This window comes from Peromyscus maniculatus, chromosome 2, assembly GCF_049852395.1.
Source record: "Peromyscus maniculatus bairdii isolate BWxNUB_F1_BW_parent chromosome 2, HU_Pman_BW_mat_3.1, whole genome shotgun sequence".
Taxonomy (NCBI): Eukaryota; Metazoa; Chordata; class Mammalia; order Rodentia; family Cricetidae; genus Peromyscus; species Peromyscus maniculatus.
The window spans coordinates 143,171,919-143,199,007 of NC_134853.1; the positions used below are offsets into that span (position 1 = coordinate 143,171,919).

At 47.8% G+C, this 27,089-nt stretch overlaps 2 protein-coding genes across 2 annotated transcripts; one reads left to right on the top strand and one right to left on the bottom strand.

The window, feature by feature from the left end:
• On the bottom strand, positions 1-19,961 carry Cdca8 (cell division cycle associated 8). Its single transcript, XM_006980053.4, has 10 exons — positions 19,630-19,961; positions 19,393-19,521; positions 16,832-16,872; positions 10,595-10,667; positions 6,982-7,064; positions 4,463-4,527; positions 3,725-3,817; positions 2,121-2,247; positions 1,419-1,505; positions 1-580 (listed from the first exon to the last, which is right to left on the bottom strand). Exons 1-10 carry the CDS (start codon positions 19,721-19,723, stop codon positions 536-538), a joined length of 837 nt encoding a protein of 278 aa, XP_006980115.3. The 5' UTR covers positions 19,724-19,961; the 3' UTR covers positions 1-535.
• On the top strand, positions 19,933-27,089 carry Airim (AFG2 interacting ribosome maturation factor). The gene is given in 5 exon segments (XM_076565049.1): positions 19,933-20,391; positions 21,744-22,018; positions 23,710-23,907; positions 25,560-25,678; positions 25,811-27,089. Coding segments are annotated over 4 exon segments (672 nt in total). The 5' UTR covers positions 19,933-20,391; the 3' UTR covers positions 25,891-27,089.

A 27,089-nucleotide genomic window follows, 5' to 3' on the forward strand; every position in this document is an offset into this window, starting at 1 on the left:
TAAAAACCAAAGCAAACCAAGATTTATTGAAAACAGCAATCTTGCAGTAGGACAAGTCGGCCGAAATGCCACTGCTCAGAAAACAACGTGCATGAAAACCTCAGCAGTAGAAAAACTAGAGGACTGAAATAACAACAGACTGACTACCAGAGAGCTGTGCAACGGCACCTGCGGGAGCACAGGGCCCCACCGCTCCCTGCAGAGCACGAGTCACACGGCCCTGCTCGTGAACCCTCCAGGACAAGGCCCAAGCAGTCTACAGGCTGGGGGACCTCAAGCCACAGACGGCTCACGGTCACTCTGCACCAGGCACACAGAGCCCTTGACTAGGCCTGTGTTCCCGATCCAAACAACTAGAGGTGTACAGCAAGACACTGGAGCTCTCAGACAGACAGACAGACAGACAGAAGCACCGTCCCACGTGTCAGCAAGTGAAACTCTCCACCCAGCGTCCCACAGACTGGGGGAAGAGGACAGATGTGCGCTCTGTCGCCACCTCTGCTGCCCCGCCGCCGCCGCCGCCACTGCCGCCTTCTCATTTGCCGGTCCGTATGCTGTTGCAGATCTGGGCAAGGCGGCTCTAGAGAGGAGAGGGAGAGGTCATTTTAAGACATGCCAGGCATGCCACACAGTCAGCTTAGTCTACCCAAGCACAGGATTGTTTTTAAAGACTGATTTTTGTTTTGTTTTGTTTTTCGAGACAGGGTTTCTCTGTGTAGCCCTGGCTGTCCTGGAACTCGCTCTGTAGCCCAGGCTGGCCTTGAACTGACAGAGATCCGCCTGCCTCTGCTGGGAATAAAGAAAGGCATGCACCACCACAGCCCGGCAAGACTGATTTATTTTTCTTTTCTGTGTGTGAATGTGTCTAATGTCTACAGAGGCCAGAAGAGGGCACTGGATCTCCAGGAACTGGAGTTACAGGCTGCCATGTTTGCTGGGAGCTAAACCTGGGTCCTCTGCAAGAGCAAGCGCACCTAATCACTGAGGCAGTTCTCCAGCTTCCCGAGCCTAGGTCTCAGCGACTCTTCCTTTTGTTCTTCATTTGTACTGTAAACTAATCAGAGACTAACTGGAGAGTCATTTCTTAAGAGAGACACTGATGCTGGGGGATGACTGTCACAGATGTCTATGAGACCTTAGTACATATTTAGGACCCCAGCTCAAGGCTTGTCTCCTTCCTGATGTACACAAGGATGGGCCTCTAGCAGCCATGCCTGTACCCCAAGCTCCCGCCCACACCCAAGCACGGCTGACTGGGCTGTAGGCGGGCTATTCCTCTTGAGAATTGAACTAAGATAGAAAATGGAACAGTGTTGACAGGGAACAGTAAAGTAAGAGCTGGGCAGTGCTCTGCAAAGCCCCACAAAGGCCAGTGCAAAGGGCAAGCTCCTCCATGTGGAGACGAACCCAGGACTCACCGAGAGCTTCTTAATGTTTCCTATGGCCTCTGGATTCAGCTGAGCAATATCAACCTTCTGCAAGTCACTGGCCAATAACCGCAAACTCTGCATGGAGGGAGAAAGGGTTAGATGGCATGTCCTTCCAGATTGGAACCTCTGGCAGCAGCCAGTGAACCCAGGGTCCCCTTGATATTCTGCATGTGGTGACAGAAGACAGCTAGGATGGAGAGATGATAATGCAGGCGGAGAGTACCAGTATGTTAGACCTCAGGAGACAACGAGGCCATCAATGCTATCAGTGGACCCCTGGCTGGGTCACACAGTACAATGCCACACAGACCAAATGTGAGACCAGACGCCCTCCCCTCATGCAGGCTGGTAACGCACTCTGCAGAACTGAGAACCAGGCCAGCCTGCTTCAGAATCTCTCAAGACTCTGGAGGTACACGGCCCTACCCCAGTGTGCCTTCCTCTGCGCTCCCTCTAACAGCCATTACTGTACACGCAGCGGAACCCAGAGTTGGGCATGGGTCCTCCCAGCTGGGCCACGACCCTGGGAGAGAACACCAGGTCCTGAGTGCTGAGGCAGTGTGGTGACTAGGATCCGCCCACTGAAGGGACTCTTCAGGGTCTCTGACGTAGGCGTGGGGAGCCACTCAGGGGAAAGAGGCTTCTGGGCTGTGCAGCACACGGGGCCTGGTTTCCCAGGATGCCACTTACCGCACCACCTCCCACGGGCACAGTGAGGGAGATCTCTTTGCTGTCAGCGAGAGGGCTGCCGTTGATGGAGATGTTGTAAATCTGCTCCCTGGCTGCTGGAGTGCGCAGGCCTGGGGTCTTGAAAACCCTAAAAGAGGAGAACTCAGTGAAGACGGCTTGGCAGACTGAATAATGACACCCTCACAACAAGCCCTTCCAACCCCATCTGGTCTCAAGCTGTAGTTTTCAAATCACACGCTTCTAAGAAGGCAAATTCTAAATTTAGGGAAAACATTTTTCAAGCTGTAATGACTAAACACAGCTGGAGAAAGGAGGCTACAATTATCAAACATACATCCAGCAAAAGTCAGCTCACACCCATGCAAACTGAGGGCCAAAGCTCCGTAATTTCCCACTCACCCACAGAACCAGAAGCACACGGGTTCCTGTGCGTCCAAACGCAGCTCAGTACTTCCACCCCGAGGACCTCTCCAGGGTCAAGGGAGGGGGATTCCGAGACAACATCACACTAATCCCCAAGGCATCCTTCTCTACACAGAACTTCAGTATGTATTTCCTCCAAAATGGAGGTAAGTAGATGTCGCAAATAGTGGAGCAGGAATTGAAATGGAAAGTCGCTAGGTGATTCTCTGTGATTTCAAGGCCAGCCTGGTCTACAGAGCTAGCTCTAGGTCAGCCAGGGCTTTACAGAAACCCTGCCTTGAAAAACCAAAAATAAATAATAAAAAAGTGGGAAGTCTTCCTCATCCGAGATAGCCCTTTCCTGTCCTACTCCCTAGAAGCTATTAGTATTTATTTATTTACTTATTTATTTAGGTTTTTCAAGACAGAGCTTCTCTGTGTAGCTTTTGGAACCTGTCCTGGAACTCACTTTGTAGACTAAGATGGCCTTGAACTCAGAGATTCACCTGCCTCTGACTCCTGAGTGCTGGGATTAAAGGCGTGTGCCACCACCGCCCGGCTGCAGCTATTGGTCTTAATTCCCTATTTTCCTCTATGTCCAAGAGCAACAGTAGCCGCAGTACATCTGGGAAGCAGCCTGGGAGAACTGCTGTGACTGGGAGGCTCCTCCCTTGGAGCACACACTATTCTCATTTCGTCTCATGTAGCCCAGGTTGGCCTCAAACTGGCTATGTGGCCAAGGGTGACCTTGAACTGATCTTCCTGCCTCCAACTCTCGAGGGCCGCGATTACCAGTGCACGCTACCATCACTCTGCCTTAACTGTGTCGACACAGGTTTCCTGCCTCATCAGCCAGCCCCCAGGGCAGGTATTAGCTTCTGCTGTAAACAGTCTTGTTATATTGGCTTCAGGAAAGGTGCTATCAATTTTCTTCTTTCCAAGGGTACAGGAATAAGCAACTACTCGGCTTCCAATACCATCTGACCAGAATCAGAGAAGGCAAAAAGCACAGGCCTTCCAGTCATCACAGGCCAATGCTCTCTCCCTCTCATCAGGAAAGGAGTTGAAAGCAGTGTCAGGGGAGGGCCAATGGTAGGAAGCTCAACTGTGCTCTGAGGTGTCTCACCAGAGATTCAGGAGCCATTACCTATACTGTTCACAGCTGGGCTCCACCCAATCCACCGGCTGCTCTTGGTACTTACCTGGAATCAAACCTAGGTGTCACGCCTGGGGTTGGTTTCACCAGAGATGGCTCCAGCCTGCTCATGGCTGGTGTCACAAAATCATTGCTTACCCTGCAGGGAAGAAACAGCCACGAGGGGTGTCAAGTCACAGGTGCAAGGATGGCAGTAGCTACAGAGGCAATGGTCATGCCAGATGCAGCCCTGCCCCCATCACGTTATGGAACCCTCTGAGTTGCCTGGGAGGGGAGCAATTTGTATCCATTTACAGCCACAGATGGTCATCATAGTAAAGAACTTCCCCGAGATCACACAGTAGTGAGGAGCAGAGAGGCTGAACCCGGGCAGCCTGTGGCAGCATTGGACTTCCCAGCCAGGTGGAAGAGCCTGAGGACCATGAGCCTGGTTCTCTCTGGGCACATGATCTGCCCTTCAGAGACAGGCAGTTTAGGGCCTAATTTCGTAAGTTGTTTCCCTTCCCCTCAAAGGGTTTACAGTAGAGTCAGCATGATCCATTTGAGCCCATGGAGAGTCTAAGCAGGACCAGAGGGCATTTCAAGAAACTATGGGGCTGGAGAGGTGGTTCTATGGCTAAGAGCACTTCCTGCTGTCCGGAGGCCCACATTCCCCATGCCCACATCAGGTGGTTCCAGCTGCTATGCCTCATCCCCCAGGGCTCCCTCTGCTTCTGTTTCTACCATGATGAACGGACTTCCCCACCAAAAGCAAAACAGCACATCTATCTCAGAAAACCACCACCTTTTGCTCCTGCCTCTTCCTTGTACGGACTGGGTTCTCTTCCTGGATGGAGGGCATCTTTTGACCTACAAGTACAATCAAACAAACCTGAAGTCACACAGAGCCTAGCAAAGGAGAAAAGAAAGATAAAAACAGAGGGGAAGGAGAACCAGCTTTTGAAAGGAAAAGTAAAACTCAACACAGGAAGGTTTATCACAGTTGAGCACAGTGGCACATGCTGGTAATCCCAGCACCTGAGAGGCTGAGGCAGGAGGACAGTGAGTTCAAGGCCAACCTGGGCTACACAGTGAGGCTGTCTCAAAAACGAGACCAAACACACAAGGGTTACTGCAGAGAATTCAGTGATTAAAATACGTACAACTTGAGGACTTGAGATAGAAGACACGGGCCAAGACTGAAGGGAAATCTTGCATGTATACACATGCGCGTATGTGTGCACTCTGACATGAGTGTACACGGGGAGTCCAGAGATGGATGCTGGGTGTTTCCCCCTAGTGTTCCTCCCCTTACTGTGTGAGACAGGCCCTCTCACTGAACTTGGAGCTCACTGATGGGCTGGTCAGGTTGGCTTGTCTCCCACTGTCCTTCCGACCCCACTGTCTCCCTTCCCGGCCACCCGTGGGAGGAGTATTCTGAGGATCTCACTTCTACCCCCCTCTAGTGCACAGCAGCAGCTCCCTCTGCTTGCTCCAGCACAGTCTTCTCACCTGGGATGAACATATAAAGACCCAGGGTCCCAGAGTCTCTCCACCCTGCTGAGCTCTAGGCTGGAATCCTGTCTACACATCCTGAAAAGTACTTAACTCAGCAGGGCATGCAATTGGCAGGTGCTCCCCGGAGCCTTAACCAGAGGCTCTGCCTTTTCAGGGGTCCTACCGTCACTGGATGGCCACTGTCTAGTCTAGAAAGCATCTACAATCTCTGGTTTCTCCTTTCTTAGGCCAACCAAGCTCACTTTTTCTTTTTTCTTTCTTTCTTTTTTTCTTTTTAACTTATAAATGCCCAGCCTTAGCTTGGCTTGTTTCTGGCCAGCTTTTCTTTCTTTCGCTTTTTTTTTTTTAATTAAAAAAAAATTTGCCAGGCGGTGGTGGCGCACGCCTTTAATCCCAGCACTTGGGAGGCAGAGCCAGGCGGATCTCTGTGAATTCGAGGCCAGCCTGGTCTCCAAAGCGAGTTCCAGGAAAGGCTCAAGGCTATACAGAGAAACCCTGTCTTGAAAAACCAAAATTTTTTTTCATTTTATATACTAACCCCTGTTCCCCTTCCCTCCCCTTCACCCCCCACTCCCCCATCCCATCTCCATCCCCTCCTCATAGGCAGTAAGGCCTCCCTTGGGGAGTGAACACAGGCTGGCACACCAAGTTTGGACAAGCCCAAGCCCATCCCGCCTGCATCACGGCTGAGTAAGGCATTGCACCATAGGGTAAAGAGCCAGTTCGTGTGCCTGGGATGAGTCCTGGCCTCATTGCCAGGGGACCCACAAACACATCAGGCAATGCAACTGTCACCCACCTTAGAGGGCCTAGTGTGGTCCCATGCAGGCTCCCCAGCTGTCAGTCCCGAGACCATGAGCTCCCACTAGCTTGGATCAGTTACCTCACTTTTTCTTGCTAACACTCACCCCAGAAAAATGCCTACTTCTTTTTAAACAGGCACTACACTTCAGGTTATCCTAACTATGCCCCTGGCCTTCCTTTTCCCTCTCCCATTCATTCTGAGTAGTTCTGAAATAACGACAGCTCATACAGCTCTTCTAGTGCCTCGCTGACAGAATGGAAACTCAAGCTTGGTATACGGGCATCCGTTATCTGGTCTCTCCTTTCCTCCATTACTCTCACAGCTTCTATCCCAGCCACACCAAACCTCGTCCTGCTCCTCAGACAGACTTTCCTCACCTGTCCTGAACTCTTGTCCCTTTCTTCTTCAGCTAGTGAAGCTTCTTCTGAGAGGATTGGCTGGGCGTGTCCCACAGCTTCCTCCTCCCTCCTCTTCCTGATCCACACACTTTACACTTGTATCTACAGTGACTTGTGTGCTATTTGACACATAAAGTGCAATCTTCTCTGTCTGTGAACTCGGCCAGAGCAACACTGTATTCCACATTAAAAAAAATTATGGGCTGGAGAGATGGCTCAGAGGTTAAGAGCACTGACTGCTCTTCCAGAGGTCCTGAGTTCAATTCCCAGCACCCACATGGTGGCTCACAACCACCTAATGAGATCTGGTGCCCTCTTCTGTATACATAATAAATAAATAAATCTTTTAAAAAAAATTTATTTGTTCAGGTGTTTTGCCTGCATGTATGTATGTGTGCCACAAGTGTGCCTGGGAGCCATGGAGGCCAGAAGAAAGTGTCAGATCCCCTGAAACTGGAGTTACACACAGCAGTGAGCCTCCACGGGCACTAGGAATTGTACTAGGGTCCTCAAGAGCAGCCAGTGCTCTAAAGTGCAGAACCATCTCTCTTATCCCAAGTCTTTCTGTCTTTGTGTAACTCCCTAACCTGAATTCCTACTTACTCTTGCAGATCGAAGAGTCTTATGGTTCTTTTCTTCTTCTTCTTCTTCCATTATCGCTTCATCCACCTGGATTACCTTCCGCTCTGTAACAAACAGTCTTAAGAGTTACTTCGGTCGAAACCTGTCCAGCTCAGGGGCGGGTCCATAGCACTGCCTTCCATGTAAGAGCCCCTTGGATATGAGAATTGGTTATTTCTGCTGGAATCATTCATCTTAAACATCCCTTGTACTCCTTGTTCTTCCTAAGGTAACTATAATAATAATGTTATTTACAAATAGCAATGTGATAACTAGTAGTTTTTTTGGAGTGGTAGAAGTTGTTTTTGAGACAGGTTTTCTCTGTGTAGTGTTGGCTGTCCTGGAACTCACTCTGTAGACCAGGCTGGCCTCAGACTCACAGAGATCCACCTGCCTCTGCCTCCCAAGTGCTGGGATTAAAGGTGTGTGCCACTACCATCTGGCTATTACTAGTAGTTTTTATAACTGTCCAATCGGCCTTATGTTCATTCATTCCACAGATAACAACTACAGGCACAATTCTAGGGTTTGCGGATACAGAAGCAACAACCCTGCACACCCATTCTTATACAGAGTACCTGTTTCAAGTCTTATAACCTTGTCAAGTGGGGACACCCTGTTATAGATAAGGCAACTGGTGAGTCTTTACTAAAGCCATCTGGACTAGTAAGTGGCAGCACCAGGTCTCATACTCATCTGTTGTTTTGTTGTTATTATTGTTTTTTTGGTAGTTTTCTCATTTGTTTTTGAGATAGGGTCTTGCTACATAACCTAGGCAGGTTTCATATTCATTTTTAACCCAAGCTGGCCTCAAACTTGGAATTCTCATGCTTTAACCTCCCAAGTGCTGGGATTACAGGTGCATGCCATCACTCTTAGCCCAAATCTGTCTTAATCAGAATGCTGGGCTGGTCCTACAGTAGCACTACATAGTGTTTTTTTTTTACTTTTTTTTTTTAAACCACTCTGATTGTTTTCTTTGTTTAAAACCTCTTTTTAAAAAAGATTTCCTGGAGGGCTACAGAGATGGCTCAATGCTTAAAAGCACTTGATGTTCCTGTATAGGACTCAAATTCGGTTCCCAGAACTAAAGTAGCGGTTCACAATGATCTGAGCTCCATCCAGTTCCAGAGCAGCTGATGCCCCTTCTGACTTCCTCAGGCACCAGACATGCATGTGATGCACATACATACATGCAGACAAAACACTCAAACACACAAAAGAAATAAATCTTTAAAAACAAAAAACAAAACAACAACAACAAAAACCACCAAAGTTGGGTGACAGTGGTACACGCCTTTAATCCCAGCACTGGGGAGGCAGAGCCAGGAGGATCTCTGTGCGTTTGAGGCCAGCCTGGTCTAGAGAATGAGTTCCAGGATAGGCACCAAAACTACACAGAGAAACCCTGTCTCAAAAAACCAAAAACCAAACCAAACCAACAGAACAAAACAAATTTGCTAAATAAATACAAGCTAGGAGCTAGAAAATCCTGAGCAGGGGTTACAGAGAAAATTCAGGTATTTAGTCATGGTGGTGGGAGAGATCAGACTAAACCACTCTAGCCCTTATTAGCCATGACCTTGATACATAAAATAATTGTGTGTGGTATGTGTGTTCTTTGAGACAGTCTCAGGTAACCCAGGCTGGCCTCATACTCACTCTGTTACTGAGGCTGAGCTTGAACTACTGATAGCTCTGCCTCCACCTCCCAAGTACTGGGATGACAGGTATGTGCCACCATGGATGGTTTTCTTTTTCTTTTCTCTTCCTCTGTGTGTGTGTGTGTGTGTGTGTGTGTGTGTGTATGTGTGTGTGGTGTGTTTCCCAAGACAGGGTTTTTCTGAGTAGCCCTAGCTGTCCTGGAACTTGTTCTGTAGACCACGCTGGCCTCAAACATATAGATTCACCTGCCTCCCTCTCCCCAGTACTGCTCAGTTTGTTATTCATTTAATAGCTTCCCTTTAGCTGAAGCTGAGAGGTCAAAGGGTTGTTTATAAGAACACTTGTTAATTGCTGATTGATGATGGGCCTGGTGTGTTCAGTTCCACCCACTAACTATTAAGTAAGCAAAACTTAGGGAACTCAAAGAAAAAGTGATATTATCTAAACATATGATAGTAGAGGCATGATGGTACACTTTTTTCTTTTTTTTTTTTTTTTGGGTGGTGCACACTTCTAACCACAGCACTTGGGAGGCAGAGGCAGGCAGATCTCTGCCAGTTCAAGTCCAGCCTGGTCTATCTACACAGAGAAGTTCCAGGATAGCAAGGGCTGTGTAGGCAAACTCCATCTTAAAAACAAAACACCTAAACCAACCAACAAACGAAAAGATATAGAGGGACCTGACAGACTGAACATGCTGCGGCCAGGAACTCTAGCCCAATTCCATCCTGTAGGCAGGGGGCAAACACCTCATGCTTTCTTCACTGTCTACAAGGCAGGTGTGGTGGAAGCTCTGTCAGAATTAACAACGGTTCTGGTTCAGGTGACTGTCAAACACCCCTGGAGAGCAGCCTCAACATACAGGCCACAGTAAGGTCTAACCCTCACCAGGATTAGTGACAGTGGCATGTGGTCCAGTTCTTTTTTATTTTTTTAAAAGGTCTGTGCCTTAATCTACCCAACCTGATTCCAGGCTCATTAGTTATAGTTTGGCTTCCCAAAAAACTGCTTCTGAGCTGGCAAGATGGTTCAATGGGTGCTGCCACCAAGCCTCATGACCTGAGTTGAATCCCTAGTAGAAGAAAACCAATTACTGTAAGTTATAGCACACACCAGCCCATTCCCAAATAAATGTGAGATGATTCTGCACAGACAGATCACTGAACTTAAATGCTGAGGTGTTTCTTTGCGATTATTTTCAGTCCTGCTAATGATGCCAGAGAGAAATACTTCTGGAGAAAGTGACCAGGCACTGAGGCCTGGTTTCCAGCACACACACACACACACACACACACACACACACACACACACACACACTTTTTTTTTTTTCTTTTGTTAGTTTTTCAGTGTACTACCTGTCTCTGCCTCCCAAGTGCTGGGATTAAAAGCATGCACCACCACCTCCCAATAACCTCCTTTCACAAATGAAGTTTTTATACTCACAAAACCACAGGCCAGATAGTCTCAGCAGAGCGAGGCATGCCAATGAGGCCTGGTCTGGACCTCAGTTCTCTGTCCCGAGGGGCTGTTAATGCACTCACATCAGGCGTGCTGGCGCCAGCATGCCTCTAATCCCAGCACTGAAGTAGGAGGATAGCCAGTTCCAGGCTCTCTTGCATAGCACACAGACTCTGACTATAATTACTAAAGGTCTTGGGAGATGGATCAATGGAAACCAGGCAAACAAGCATGGAGTTCAGACACCCAGAACCCAGGAAAATCCCATCTGTAATCCCAGCCCTCAGGGGGTAGAGAGAGGGCATGTGGTAAGCAGGCTAGCTGGCTGAAGAGGCAAGCTCTGTCTTCAGTAAGAGACCCTACGTCAATAAAGTGACATTAACACCCAATGTCAGCATCTGCCTCCACACATACTCACATATACCATAAACATACACATACAAATAAAATTATACAAAAGAAAAGTACTCACTTTTGACAGATTTCAAAGGTGTCTGAATAGCTTCAGCTGTTAACTTGTTTATTTCTGTGATGTCTATATCAGCCTGTGACAAACAGTCAAAAAGCACAGGCTTAGTCCAGTGTGTATAGAAACAGCAAATCCAAGTACAAACTAATTATAAACCTACCACACAACTCAAGACCTAGGACCTTGCCAATAACTTACTTCTGGCTATGTGTTCTTTCCTGGTTCTGTTTCTTTCTTTCTTTCTTTCTTTCTTTTTTTTTTTTTTTTTTTTTCCTTTTGGTTTTTTTTTTTTGAGACAGGGTTTCTCTGTGTAGCTTTGCACCTTTCCTGGAGCTCACTTGGTAGCCCAGGCTGGCCTCGAACTCACAGAGATTCGCCTGGCTCTGCCTCCCGAGTGCTGGGATTAAAGGCGTGCGCCACCAACGCCCGGCCCCTGGTTCTGTTTCTTTGCCTCTCCTGTCATTCCTCAGAGGCAAACCATAATTATTTCTTCATTTGTTTAGAAAAGAGTTTATTTGGGCTGGAGAGATGGCTCAGGGGTTAGGAACACTGGCTGCTCTTCCAGAGGACCCAGGTTCAATTCCCAGCACCCACATGACAGCTCACAACTGTCTGTAACTCCATTTCTAGGAGATCTGACACCTTTACACAAATACAAATAAAATAAAATTAAATAAATTAAAAAAGAAAGAGAGCTTATTGATTTGGTTCTGTCCATATACACATGTATGTATGTTTGTATACACACACACACACACACACACACACACACACACACTTTTTCAGAATGTGAGAAAACACTTTTCAGTTTTGCTTGCATATTTATGATGTTGGTTTGTTTGAGACAGGGTCTTCCTACACAGCCAAGAGGAGACTGGGTTCGTAGTCAGTCCTTTCTTCATGGACACTGAAGTCCCATGAAGCATGGACTGGCACAGGATTGATGGTGGGTTGGTAGGGAGTGCAGAAAGTGATTAGGAGAATTCTGAGGCTGTCTACACTCAGCAAGACACAGTTCTCTAACAGATTAGTGATGTCTACCATGCCAACTTTGAACTCACTACTAGTGGCAGGCTATAGACACAGTGCAACAGTTAACACTACAGGCCTAACTATGAGGTTGGACCTTGGCTAGCTTCTGAGAACAAGGATTTCAGGATTCCTTATTCCTGCTAACAATGGCTCTCTGTGCTTAAACTTAGTGCAAATAAATATAGTTTACATGTTATCAACACCTGCTTTTCTAGGCAGAGGATGCCCTCATAAAAATCTATATGGAGTCTTAAGTGAGCTTTTCTGCTAAGAAAACGTTCACGTACATGGAATTAAGTTTGTCCTGCGACTCCACTGGAAGGGGACTCCTGGAAGCTTAGACTTGGCTTCCTCTGGTTTGGTTTTGTAAAGACAGGGTCACTCTACGTAGCCCCAACTGTCCTAGAATTCACTATGTAGACTAGGCTGCCCCTGATCTCCAGAGATCCACCTACGCTGCGTCCTGAGTGCTTGGATTAAAAGTGTGAGCCACCATGCTACCCTTGGCTTCCTCTGAACTTTGACACACGCACTATTTCACCTGCTCATCCTGCTTTGTATTCTTGTGAAAGGTCACTGCCACCTGTGTGACTAGATGCTGAGTCCTGGGAGTCATCTTAGGGAATCACCAAACCTGTAACTGCAGTGTCTGAGAGGCTGAGGCAGGAGGATCAACATGTTCAAGGTAAGCTTGGCTATACAGTGGTCTTGGGAGCACCAATAAACCTAGTTAGAAGCTTTGGGGCCAAAGTATCATTTCTTCCCTAGATTTCAAATCAAAGCTAAATTGGAATTCTTTCAATTTGGTGTGGTAATGTTGGATCTCCCACATTACATCAGAAGGTTTATTTGCAGTTCTACATATCTAATTTAAAATGAGAGACATATTAGCTAATGAGCATGATTCAGCTAGAATGTTTTGAAACATTAAATCTGGGTTTCTGCAGGGGATGAGTGAAATGAATCATGGGAACTTATTATAACAAGAGAGCGTGGACTAAGACTGCTGTCCTGGCTTCTGGTTTGCTTGCTTGTCTCCACCCTCCTGCAGCACATACCCATCAACCTTCAACACTGGCTCCTGTTCTCTTTAACTTCTGAAGCTGATGAACACCAGCTACTCAGGGAGACTGTGAACCCTTAAGTCACTGTAAACTTTCAATCCAAGACTCCAATTTTGATGAACTCAAACAAATTATGATAAACTTTCTCCCCAAGAAAACAGGCGAGTGTGTGCACGCACTGTTTATACATGATTTTATCATGCCTAGGGACTCTGTGAAGGCCAATGCTGGACTAGCTCCCAACTGTGTCCAACAGAACTTTCTGCAATGACAGAAACATTCTACTGCTGTGCTGTCCAACATGGTTGCTACTAGTAACATGGCTGCTGGCCATCACAGATGTGGCTGGTGTCTGAAGAAATAAATCCTTCATTTTTGCCTCCCACCATGCTGCCTTCAGTCTTGGGAGTGATACTAGGAAAAGATATGAAAAGTGCTATGGTGTACTGAGTTTCTGAGTCTTCAGGAAGTGACTGAGTCTTCAGCAGTGTGGCATATGAACAATCTCTATGTTTCCCAGTTTCCTAGGCTAGGTCACAGCCTAATAGATTTTTTTGTTTTTGTTTTTCCGAGACAGGGTTTCTCTGTGTAGCCCTGGCTGTCCTGGAACTTGCTCTGTAGACCAGGCTGGCCTCGAACTCAAGAGATTCTCCTGCCTCTACCCCCAAATGCTGGGATTGAGGGCATGTGCCACCATGATCAGCTGAGCCTAAAAGAGTTAAAGGAACTTAAGCTCTAGGCTCTCCACCTCCCCCGCAAACTTCAGGGTAAAGGACAAGGAAGCTGTCAAAATGGACCAGACTCCCTGTGATGATTTAGGATCAACAAATCCACCCTCTGCTATGATACTCTGCACAATATGGAACATGGCTGTAACCAACTGTGTGGGCTTTCCCCCAAACCAAGCCAGGATCCTAGGATGGACACTACTAATTCAATACTATCTATCTGAGAATAGCATCAGATCCTGGGAAACTTGCCCTCCTACCCACCTAACAGTCCTATGTTTCTCTACCTATGATTCTGATCTATTGGCTACAAATAGGGGTCCCTACAACTGTGTAGCCTAGAGCTGCTCTCAACCCAGAGAAACATTATGTATACTTCATTAAGTATACATTAAGTATACTTCATGTACTGATGTGCATGTGCATGTGTCTAAGCCCTCATGTGGTCAGAGGACAACTTGATCAATTCTCTCCTTCCACCATGTGGACTCCAGTATCTAAGCCAAGTTGTCAGTTGAGGTATCTTTACCTGCTGAAACATTTTGCCGGCCCTACATTTGGCAGTTTATGATAAAAATTATTACAAAGGGTATAGAGAAAGAGACTGTGGGAGTAAAACGTCCCCTCCCAAATACACTTCTCTGGCACATTCTGAGTTGGTTACTAGACCTCTATGGGTGGACACAGGCTGCCTCTGAGAAGCCCTTCCTTGCTGACAACTCGACACTCTGCATTAGCAAACAGCAGAGGCAGGCAGAGCCTTTCCACCAGAGGTCCCCAACTGCCTAAGAAAATCTTTGTATGGGCAAAGACTGCAAGGCTAACACCTGGCCGAGCCAGAGGTTGGCCAGATGGCTTTCTAGGAGACTGCTTGTGTAACAGGACAATCTTTGTGATGTTTTTCTAACCTCTCACAGTTTGCATTCACCTCTGTCCCTCCAACAGTCTCAAGTTCCTATTGTTGTTGTTGCTGTTGTTTTGGTTTTTCAAGACAGGGTTTCTCTCTGTAGTTTTGGTGCCTGTCCTAGAAATCACTCTGTAGACCAGGCTGGCCTTGAACTCAGAGATCTACCTGCCTCTGCCTCCCATGTGCTGGGGAATAAAGGCGTGCGCCACTGCCTCCTGGCTCAAGTTCTTGTTTTTAAGCCCTTACTTTAAGCCCCACCCCCACTGCCCATGAGCTCCCTTGTTGATCTACATTGATATGTTTATAAACTAATCTGACCATTACCGGTTTATTTCATAGACTAACATTATTCACCTCTCAGAGGGAAAGGAAAAACACAAACTTCCCTACCACACGTCACGGCAAGGTGTTGGGAGAGGCCATGGACTCCCATGCCCTTCTGCTGTGCCCGTCCCCACCCTGGCAGCTCCCAAACCCTGTTTGTTTGAGTGTATGGAAGTGTGCAGGTATGACTGATTGTTGGTCATCGGTGACCAGCTTACTTTTAGCCCTTCCTTCCACAGGAGGAGGTGCTCTTAGCTCCAATCCTCTGGGCGTACAGTTGAGTTCCCTGGCAACAGGACCCCATCCAGTGTTGTCTGAGGACTCTCCATGTCACTTCATTAACACAAATCGGGCAAGGTGGAAAGGTGCTTGTTATGACCAGCAAAGGACTCTCACCACTGTGACCATGGAGCTGTACAGGTTAAAGGCCAAATATGCTGATATAAGATCGTCTTATTTCTGTAGTCTCAGGAAATTCTAAGAGGGCAGAGAAAAGGGACTGGAGAGGTCAACAGGAAGACCACAACTTCTAGGCCAGCCTGGGTGAGACTGTCTCGGGAAATCAAAAGGTAAATAAAATGGAATAGTATTTGCATATAACGTAAACATGTGTTACTATATATTTTAAACTCTCTCTAAACAAGTCAAAACACAACACAGTCTGGAGGAGGCCAGCTCCCCAGAACTGCTCCAGGGTTGTGAATAGAAGACCTCAGAGTAGTCCGACATTAGGCAAACTCTTTTTTTTTTTTTTAATCTGAGGGTATTTAGAAAGAAGTTTCCATCTATCTGACAGGTAAATAAGGAAACACACACTTTCTGATGCTAACTTTCTCTCTCTCTCTCTCTCTCTCTCTCTCTCTTTTTTTTTTTTTGGCAGAGGTGGGGGGTGGGAGGGGGTGGTGGTGGTTTCGAGACAGGGTTTCTCTGTGAAGCAGTTCTGGCTATCCTGGAACTTACTCTGTAGACCAGGCTGGCCTTGAACTCACAGAGATCCGCCTACCTGGTAACTTTCTCTTTTACTTCATCTTAAAAATCTTTCTCTGGAAATCTGTCTCCACACATCTACATCTCTTAACATACAGCTATGTATCTCTCTTTACATACCTACATCTCAGAATCTTTCTGAAAACCTCTCTTGCTCTTTATCCTACCTAGTTACTCATTCTCTTTCCTCAGCCTCCCTCTGCACACCGCACCCACATTCTGACTCTCTCATTCCTTCTCTCTCACAGTCAAACTCTGGACAATTATAGGTTACATTTTAAGGGTCACACAGCATTTCTTGAGTAAACAATTAGAGACAGAGCCAAACTGATACACTTAAGGAATCACACAGTTTCTCTCAGGCTAGGAAGGTCACATCAACTGGCCAGCCAGTAACGCTTGGCCAAGCACTTAGCCTATTGTTAGGGTTCTCAGACAGAAAGTAAACAGTTGCTTCACATCTGACCTTGAATCAGGATAAACACCTGGGAATTCATCCTTGTGTATTTGTCTCCAGGAGCAGCCAGTTTGCTTTGAGTATGTTCTGGAGTCTAAAATTAGCTGTCTTTGTGACTGAAAATACTATTCTCTCCTGCATCAGTTACGAAAAATATTCTAATATTATTAGAAATATACAGCTTAAGTAGAAATCATCTTCCTGACCATCCACAGCAGCATGTGTGCCCAAAGATGGAATATTTTTACGAGATAAACACACAAGCAGTGGGGAAAATAACCATAGCTGTTATTAGGGAAGAAAGGAAGTGGCACATGAGAAAAATTACAGACAGGAGCAACCGGTCATTTACAGTCAGTGACTCCACAGCTTTGCCAAGTGGGGCTCCCTACCTGGTGGGTTGACCTGTTAAATACTAGTTGTCACCTGCTGTATACTTCCACGGCCTCCTGCATGGCACTTAGAGAGTAAGTATGTACATAGGCAGTGTGGATGCAATCTATTCTTTTCTGAATATTTCTGACGAATGGTTGCTTGCAACCCAAGATGAGGAACTCACAGGAGAGGGGAGTGTCACACAGCACACTCCTTTTAAGGACTGAGATCTAGTTGGACTTCACCCATGACGCAGATAATGTCCTCTGATGAAGCCTTTTCTACAGTACACACCCAACAGTAGGATTTTATGACAGAATTAAACTTAGAAACCAACCAACTCAAAAACAGGACGGGTTCACTTACGGTTGCTGCCTCTTCCAGGGCCTGCTTGTTTCCGCCAAGGGCTTTAAAAAGAACATCATATTTAGTTACTACGAGGTTTGAATGATGAATCAAATTATCAATTATCTTTCTCAAACTGGATCAATGAAGCCTTTGGTCTAGCACTGCCTTTCACAATCAGTCTTTCTGTTAGACTCCTCCCTGGTGTAGCTAGTTACTCGACTTTCTGTGTCCTCAAAGCTCCTGTTGTTTCCCAAGTGCAGCTGTCCCCATGGCTCAGTGCTTTGATACTTAGTATTTCTTCTGCTCAGTTCACTTCCCTACCCTACAAATTTCTATTTGTTCTTTAAAATTCAGCTCAAACGCCACACTCAAACTATTAATGTTTCTATTATAATGACTGCTTCAAACTGTAAATACATACGTAAATAGTATATAGCTAATTACTCAAAAGCTACTAAAGCTACTTAGGTGTCTACTCCTGCCTGAGCTGAATTCCAGAGATAATCTCTCTTGGTCCTGGTACAAACCTGGCATAGTAAATGTGCAGACTAAAAAGGTCTTTGTAGAATGAAAACTTAGGGTAGCTCCTCTTGTTAGAAATCCCCATGGAACTGTGTATACAGTTAAGATCCTGGGCCTTATAAACAGAATACCTGGGGCTCAAATAGACGCTGCCGTAATATGAGAGCCTGAGGAAAGTATCTCTGAGCCTTATCTTGCCCTTCTAAAATTGATCTACTGTTCGGCATGGTGGAGCACACCTTTAATCCCAGGATTCGGGAGGCAGAGGTAGGTGGATCTCTGTGAGTTCAAGGCCACTTTGGTCTACCTAAGAGAAGTCCAGGATAGCCAGGGCCACAAAGGAACCCTGTCTCAAAAACAGAACTGGCTTACTATCATGGTTGACCTGTACTTACTGGCTACTTCTCCTATCTTTTTTGTAGTATCTAAAACTCTAATTCTACATGAAAAACATTTTTTTCAAGACAGGATTTCTCTGTGTAGCCTTGGCTGTCCTGGAATTCACTCTGGCTGGCCCCGAATTCACAGAGATCCATCTGCCTCTGCCTCCCGAGTGCTGGGATTAAAGGCATGAGTCACCATCACCCAGCTTCTATATGAGTTTTTAAATGACCCTTCTCCACTAGCCTATAAGCTTCGAGTGAGGGGACGATGCCTGTTTTACCCCTTACTGCATCTCTAGTACCTAGCACAGTGCCTGACACTCAACTGTGGAGAAATGAATGAACGAACACATGGATTAATAAGGCACGTCAGAAGAATCATGGCTCTTGTGAGCAACACATGCACTTCTACCCAGGAAGAAGGATACACACTGGTGGTTACTAGTGACGAGGAAAACAGAGAAAGTGGAAGCCACCTAATGGATGGGAGAGAAAGGAGCCTCCAGGTTGGACTGAAGTTTAACAAGTGGTGGGAAATGGGTTGGGATTTTTTTCTCTGATTAGAAAAACACTCCTGCCTTTGCAGTTCATAAGTGACTTGCTCATTGTTAAACTGGCGATTTCCACAAGAAAGAGCTGTTTGAGGATACTGTTCTAATTCACCTCTGACGAAGCCAAATCATTTTTTTTTCTTAATTTATTCTTTTTTGTTTGTTGGTTTTGTTTTGTTTTTTCGAGACAGGGTTTCTGTGTAGCTTTGTGCCTTTCCTGGAGCTCACTTGGTAGCCCAGGCTGGCCTCGAACTCAGAGATCCGCCTGGCTCTGCCTCCCAAATGCTGGGATTAAAGGCGTGGGCCACCAACGCCCAGCCTATTCATTCATTTTTTAAAAGTGAGTATACACAGTATTTCCTGATATGTGAAAATTATGTGAAATTGACATTTCAGTGTGCCCAGAAATGAAATTCATCATGGCTCTTTTGGAACTATAGCAGAAATCCAGTTCCAGAAATCTAAAATATTTGTTTCCTGGCCTATTAAGAGAAAAAGTTTGCCTACCCAGGTGGATGACAGTCCCAGGTGAGACTGAGCAATAGGGTGGATTCAGATCACAAATCATTCTCTTTCTCCCCTAAACATGGATATGCCTCCTCAACTCTCTCCTTGGACAGACAGAGAGATGACGAGAACGTGCGCTGTGTGTGGCCTTGCAATTCTCTCCCTCCTCTGTAAAGCCTCAGGACAACTTTATAGTCCTACCTAGTGCCCGCGACCTTGCCTATCAGCAGGCAGGCTAGCTTAGGCTTGGTCATGTCCGTGTGGAACACCCCTTCCACACCCCTGAAAGCCTTCAAGAATCAGAAGCTTGCTTTGTCCTCCGGACCTGAGGGTGCTCTCTTCCTTAAAGCCCCCATCAAGCTACCTACCTCTGGTATATGTCTGTTAATGCTCTCTCACTGAGCTGTGAACGTGAGACGCGCTGGCCTAATAATGCTCATCTGAGGGGTAACCCATGTCAGCTTCCTTTCTATGGGCCTGCTATTCTTTCCTAAGTTATGACAGGCGTCAATTTCCCACGGGTGGTTATGTTAGACCTCCTCAAGATCGTGTCCCTCCACAAAGCTTTCAAGATAAGCCCTAGTCGGCTACCAGAAAAAAAGCTAGCAGCTCTTACCAAAGTAATCGAGCCAGTTCATCTCGCGCAGCGCCTTGGGGAGCCGAAGGATCTCGATGTTGTACAGGTTTTCCACCTCCTTGAGGAGGTTCTGTCTGTCGGACTCGATTTGCTTGGATCGAATTTGCACTGCGAAGAGGTGAAAGCCGACGGATGCCGTGTCAACAAGGGTGCGACGGCTCGCACCCGCACCCCAACCCGCCCGACACTCACGACCCCCGCGAATCCGCCCCTTACCCTCGCGGTCGAAGTCCTTCAGGAAGGAGGCGAGCTTGCGGTTCCGCAGCGCGTTGGTCTTGGTGCTGCGAGTGCGGCCCTTCCTGGGAGCCATGGCGCCGGGGTGTGGGCTGCGTCGAGCGAAGGACCGAGCAGCCGGGACAGCGGGTGAGACGGGGAAAGAGCGGGTGAGCGACCGCGGAGCACCGGGAATTCAGTCGTTGAAGTCTAGGTACCCCGAAGTTTGCAGACGCGTACCTGCAGGCTCCGGAACACACAAGCAGGAAACCCTGCAGCTCCGGCTGACGGGCAGGTTGCTCCTCCGCTAACCGCCACCCAATTCAAACTTAACGGACACAGGATAGCCAATAACAAGTCGCCGTCTTAGGACGGTTCTCACAACGCCCAATCACGACAACGCTTCTTCTCCATCCCGCAACCAATCCTCATGAAGGACTTCAATGCCCAGAAGTCATTGCGGCCTACGTCTTCTTTCCGCGACTTCCGAGTCGAGCTAAGTGGAACCAGACTGTCGAGTTCGCTTTTGAGCGTGTGCGGACAGTGCCAAGCACCGTGAGCTTCTTGGTGTCCACTTAGCTTTAACTACCCAGGATTTACGTTTTCCTGCTGGTTTAGGGACACGGCTGGCAATCTCAAAGAGAACGGACAAGACTCTGGCTCCAGAAACGGGGGATCGAGGAGAGACAGGGACTTGCAATCTAAAGCAGATTGCCCTGTCCTGAAGAAACCTCTTCCGAAGACTTCCAGGACCCGCTTCCTGAGGTGAGAAGCAAGGGTCCTTCTGCAGAGGGAGCTGGTAAGAGGACCGCCGGGACCTCCACTCTTGAGTGTCAGCGGCGACAAGACAAGATAGACAGCTTTACCCTGCCACCCTGAGCAGCGTGAGGAGTTCCCCTAAGCTTAAGGGACTTCAGCTCAGCTGGTGGCTTTGTCGTTGAAAATAATTCAGGGGCTGGAGAGATGGCTCAGAGGTTAAGAGCACCGACTGCTCTTCCAGAGGTGTTGAGTTCAATTCCCAGCACCCACATGGTGGCTCACAACCATCTGTAGTGAGATCTGGTGCCCTCTTCTGTATACATAATAAATAAATAAATCTTTTAAAAAAAAAGAAAGAAAAGAAAATAATTCAGGAGTAGCTAGTTTAAGAAGCAGAGAGAGTTCGAGGCCAGCCTGGTCTACAGAGCGAGATCCAGAAAAGGGGCAAAAAGCTACACAGAAAGGAACCCTGTCTCGAAAAGAAAAAAAAAAAAAAAAAAAAGAAGAAGCAGAGTTACACACACACACACACACACACACACGCACGAGTAGGGACTCACCATGTAACGTTTGCTGGCCTGGAGCTCTCTATGTAGACTAGGTTGCCTCAAACTCAAGAGATCTGCCTGTCTTTTGTCTCCTCAGTGCTAGGATTAAAGGTGCACACCACAGCGCCCAGCCCAAAGCTATTTTTAATACAAGCTTAACTACAAGGATTAAGAGAGAGGCACCAGGCAGAAAATAAAAGACACTTTCAGGCTGCTCAAACAATCCCAGAAAGTAAGACATGGCCAAGTGGGTGTGGACTTCTCAAGGGAGAGTCAGCAATTGATAGTCTTAACATTAGTATACTACATGATACATTGTGTGGCTTTCAAGATACATCTCAAGAGGGTTTCTAAGAAAAACTTGTTATTCCCTTCTCTTGCTTCTTGGTTAATAACAGAAGTAAGTGAGGTGGCTTCTGAGATGCCTTGGGTGGAATTATAGAAAGTGAAGCCAGGAGCTCCTATGGTTGTACAAGGGGCAGTACATGTCCTTCCCATGTAAATGGCATTTCTGGAGAGATTTCTAGACGGTCGAAGGTTTACAGCTGGGAAGGGAGTAAGGCCTGAAGCAGCTGGTAAATCGTACTGTTGGAATTCTCACTTCACTGCTGACCAGAGTCATCAACCTGCTTCCAGGATGAGGAGCACCTGTTCCTTTTCACGCCCCCCAAAGTCTCCCTACCTTTCTATATTGCCTTAGGACTATTTGAAGACCAAAAGCTGGCCACCCCACGAGGTGAGAAACGACTCACCCTTGTCCCAGGCCCTCCCCTTCTGGTACCCTGACGCTTGGTTTTGTCTTCCCAGCAGATGGCTCAAGACCAGCCTTTGGTGGCTGTGCAGGAGGTCCTGCGGAGGTGCTTCCCCGTGGTGGAGGAGCAGCAGGGCCTGTGGCAGAGCACTCTGCAGGACTGCTCGCCCCTCCTCTCCTCGCTCAGCAGCCTGGCTGAGCAGCTGCAGGCCGCACAGAGTCTGCGGTTTGAGGACGTGCCGGCCCTCCGGCCCTTCCCGGACGTAGAGGAGCGGCTGAGGCGCAAGCAGCTGGAGGCTGGTGACATTGTCCTGGACAAGCTCGCTGAGAAGCTGTAAGAGGCTCCACGGCCCCCTTTCTTGGCGGAATATCTTAAAGCTTCGTGACATCCCAGCCCCAGTCAGGGTGGGCGTACAAAAGTTACAAAAGCAAGCTGGGAGTGGTCATTCAGGGGACTGAGGTTGAAGGGCACTGAGTTTGAGGCCAGCTTGGGCTACATTATAAGACCTTGTCTCAAAAGAAAAAACAAACAAAAAAACAGCCAGGTGGTGGTGGCACATGCCTTTAATCCCAGCACTGGGGAGGCAGAGGCAGGCGGATCTCTGTGGGTTCAAGGCCAGCCTGGTCTACAGAACGAGTTCCAGGAGAGGCTCCAAAGCTACACAGAGGAACCCTGTCTCAAAAAAAAAAAAAAATAATAACAACAACAACAACAAAAAAAAACAGGTCGAGTGTGGTGGCCACATGTCTTTAATCTAAGCAATCAGGAGGCAGAGGAAGGCAGATCTCTGAGTTCAAGGCCAGGACTCAGAGAAGCCCTGTCTCAAAAATAAATAAATAAAATAAAAATAAATGAATAAAAAAATATAAATAACCCCAAACCAACTAAATAAAGAAAAGAAATTACAAAAGCAGAAAAGAAGGGGACTGGAGAGAGAAAGTGTAGCCTCCTTCTGTGGTTGTGCCAGAACTGAGGCCATTACCTTACACACCTCTGCTTAACCTTGTTCACACATCTGGAAGCAAGGAAACAGAGTCAGACGTTTGTTACAGTTTGTTCTACACACAGGTGGATACATGTATAGCTGAAATAGCCTGCTAAGCAATAACCCAGGTGTTACATTGATACTTTGTTTTCTGTTTGTGTTTTTACTGTTGGTCACAGTCTATAAGCTAGACTCATAGACTTATGGAATTGTTTCCTGTTTTTACACTGTAAGTCATTGTTGGGCTTTTTAGAACCAGAGTTCTGGGCTAGGGGATCCTTTGTCCTTAGGAACTTATAGCCCTTTTCTTGGTGATGGGTTCCTTATAGTCAGCGTTAGAGTAATAACTAGGCAGCAGGTGGCCCATACCTTTAGTCCCAGCACCCTGACTGGGGGTGGGGGGCGGGAGAAAAAGAAGAATACCTAGGCAATGCCAAAATCACCCCCCTCACCCCACCCCCATGACACAGGGTTCTCTGTGTGTAACCACTACCGCCACCACCACCACCAGTGCAGAAGCCCTTTCTCCACATTGTGGTAGTTCTCTCTCTAATGACCATTCATTCACTGATGCACTGACTGTGTTTGCTATATATGTAGTCCTGAGCCTTTATGCACAGGGAAACAACTCGCTTTCCCTAGCAGTCCAGGCGCCCTGAGCCCTCACTGTCATTCAGAACTGTCCATACAAAGGCAGTCAAGGGCGCTCATTGGGTAAGGTACTGGCTATGCAAGCCTGCTGACCTGAGTTCAATCCCCAGAACCCATGGAAAGGTGGGAGGACAGAATGGACACCACAAAGTAGTCCCCCCACTTCCCCACATGTGCTGTGGCGTGTGTGCACCCTCCCCCATACTTAATTAATTAAAAAGAATTTGCAAAGTGGGACTGGGGTGTAGCTCAGTGGTAGACCACTCTCCTAGTGTATCCGAGAGTTTGAGTGCCCTCTAAAAAAAACCTCCAAATGCCAGTAGTGCTTAGAGAAGCCTTACCTCCTCCCATTTCCATGATACTGCCTAACGTTCCACTTTTCCCACAGATCCACCCTCCTCAAGGTCCGTGACACCGTCAGCAGGCACGTGGAGCAGGTGTTTCAGACCTACGAACAGCATTCGACTGTGCTTGACGTGGATGCTGTCCTGCGGCCCTCGGTTGTGAGCCCCTCTGTGGCCGACATGCTGGAGTGGTTGCAAGACATTGACAGACACTATCGAAGCTCATATCCTTGAGTGCTTATGTCCAGGCCGCCCAGAGCTGCTCCTAGAGGCCTTTGCTGACTCAGATCTCACAAGATCAGCAGGCTGTATAGTTTGCTGCAGTTCTCTTTAGAGCCCAACTGTGGATTCTGCCTGCATCTGTTTTTCATAGTCATCTCTTACAGGTTGCCTGCTGGGCACTGCTGTAAGCGCTGAGAGGCGGGCATGAGGAGAGGGGAATATATAGTGTCACCTGTGCTGAGTGCCAGGAGTAAAGCCGGGAAGGCGAGGAAGGAAGGTGGGGTGGTCTTTTTTTTTTTTTTTTTTTTTTTTCAGGAGACAGGGTTTCTCTGTGTAGTCCTGGCTGTCCTGGCCTCCGTCTCGGAGATCTGTCTGCCTCTGCCTGTCACTGCCTACTGAGTGCCAGGATTAAAGATGTGTGCCACCACCACCCAGCTTGGAGTTGTGATTTTAATAGTGTCAAGGCAGGCACCCAAGAGGCAGTGATGGTTATGACCTTTGAGCAAAGATTTAAAAGAGTGAAGGAACGAGCCACGTGGATGTTTGGGAGAAGAATGGTCCGGGCAGAGGGTACTTCGAGGCAAAAGGCCTGGGTGGGAGCATGCCTGGTATATTTAGGAAATAGCCATGAGGTCCATGTGGTGAGGGCAGGGCATGGTGTCAGGGGGCCTTGGTTTTTGAGAAGGATCTTGAAGATTTTGGCTGTTATTCTGAGATGAAAGTTCTGAGAAGCCTTTAAGCAGAATAGTGTGGCCAAGGCCTATGCTTAACAGCATTCATGTAGAGGTCAGAGGAGAACTTGACAGAATCAGTTCTCTCCTTCCGCCATGTGGCTCCCGGGATGAAGGTCAGATTTGGCAGCAAGCACTTTTCCCAGTGAGCCGTCTTGCCTGCCCCTGACGTGGACTTTTAGTCCCGTATCCCCTCCTGGCAGGCTTTCCTCTGTCTCCAGATGTCTGCTTTGAGCTGTCTGTGGTGAAGGACCACAGACTGTCACCTCAGATCTGGTTGTGTTCATCCGGGAGTTGTCAGCTCTTCTGTTGCTGGGCTAAGGCTCAGAATCCCGCCTTTCCTCCATTGCTGCCTTTATTATTCTGGCTGCAGCCATCTTTCAGCTCTCATGTCAGGACACGGGAGGCCTGCCGTGCCGAGTCCACTCCAAGCTTCCTCCGTCCTGTGCCTCTGTTTCTCTGTTTCTCCAGTGGTGTGTCCACCTCAGCTGCCACTGAGGCTTTTGTTTTGTTTTTGTTTTTGCTACATTTTAGTTTCTCTCCCTAGCCCTGGCTGTCCTGGAACTATGTAGACCAGGCTGGCCTTGAACTCACAGAGGTCCGCCTGCCTCTGCCTCCTGAGTGCTGGGGTTAAAGGCGTGGGCCGATACAGCTGACTAGAACAGCCGCAGAGTTCTGTCTCTTAAGTCACTTTGCTCTTCAGGTCCATCCTGAGCCTGTGAGATCTGAGTCCTCTTTCCTGGTAGCATCGTATTCTAGTACAAGTGCTCCTCAGTCCTCCTGGCACGGGTGAGCCCTGCCTACCTGGGAAGGTGACCGACCAGTGGCTGTGCTGCCACTTTTAGCTTCCCACGATTCTCCAGCAGATTGCCTTTTTCTTTTTTCTTTTCTTTCTTTTTTTCTTTCTTTTCTTTTCTGAGCAGTCCTTAACTTCTGGGAAGGTACCTGAAGAGAAAGTACCTCCTCTCCTCCATCCACTGGGGAGACTTGGCCAGCATCCAAGCACTGCCCAAGGCCTGGGACCAGATTTCCGAAGATGAATGCCAGACCCTCGTGCCAGGTACTGGTTTCCATTCGTTCCCCATCTGCCTTCCTCTGCCTGCAGCTTGCCTCTTTGGAGGTGTTAGAGACACCGCTGCTGTGCTTCTGGGCCTCGGTAAACCTGATGTCTTGTACCTGCTTCCTGTTCTAGATATCCTGGTGAGTGTCTCCTTCTTCCTGGAGGAGCCAGGAAGCTGCGCAGTGTCTGGAGATCTGGAGCCCTGCAGTTGAGGGCGGCTGTTGCTGCCTCTGCTGTTTCTAAGTGAGCATCGGCAGTGCAGCCCGACACCCTGAGATACCGGAACCTACGGTAGAGGTCCCTAGGGCTTCTCCACGCCGGGCGGTGGCCCAGGGTCCATGGCTGTTGCGCCTGCGGCTCTGGCAGGTGGATAGGGGCAGAGGGAACAGGAAAGGCAGCGCTGATGAGCAGTGTCCATCTCCATCGTTAGGCTGGACTGGCAGGGAAGGAAGGGCAGGAGGTAGAGGGCCACAGCGGCCTCTGCGTCAGCTGAAGTCCTTCGTCCGGTTGGCTCAGGTTGTGTGTGTCAATATCTGAGTCCTTAATGATTTAAAGATATGAGTGGGTCTGGGAGTGCAGGGCAGTAGCAATGTGTGTGTGGCACACGTGAAGCCCTAGATTCAATCCCTTGCACACCCTAAAAAGGGAGGGACTGAAGGAAAGCATTTGAAATGCTCTTCACAGTAGTTCAAACCAATTTCCATTTCCAAAACCAGCCACCAGGGGGAGATGGTGTAGCGTGAACGGTTCTGAATGTTTTGTCCTTGAGAGGTCTCATGTTGCTGTTAAATGTAACTGAGCCGAGAAGAGCCCACCCACTGCTGGAGAGGCAAAGACAGGTGATCTCTGATTTTGAGATCACCCTGATCTACATAGCTCCAGACTAACCAAGGCTACATACTGAGACTGTCTTAAAAAAACCCACCAAGGCCAAAGAAAAGGAAAGAAATAAGTGAACTGAGAATAGTGAGACCCTCCAGCTGCCAGGGTTGAGACTCAGGTGACCTCTCATTGACTACATTCTTCTGAGTCTAGAGGGACTGGCCAGGTAGGAGAATATGCCAGCTGTGATCGTTAGTTTGGATTGTTCATTTGAAACATGTAAAGTCTCCTAGGAAGGGAAATTCAATGAGGAATGTTCTAGATTTGGCTGGCCTGCAGGCATGGCTGCAGGATTTTCTTCATTGAGGTGAGAAGAACCATTCTGAATGTGGGTGGCATCGTTTCACGGTTGGGCCCTAGATCAAATGAGAGAGAGAGCAGGCTAAACACCATCAGGCACGCACTAATCCATTGCTCTTGATGGTGGGTGTCATGTGACCAGCTGCTTCAAGTGCTTGCCGCCCTGACTTCCCTGCGGTGTGGACTGTGCCCTCAAATCATGATTCTAATAAACCCTTTCTCAGTTGTA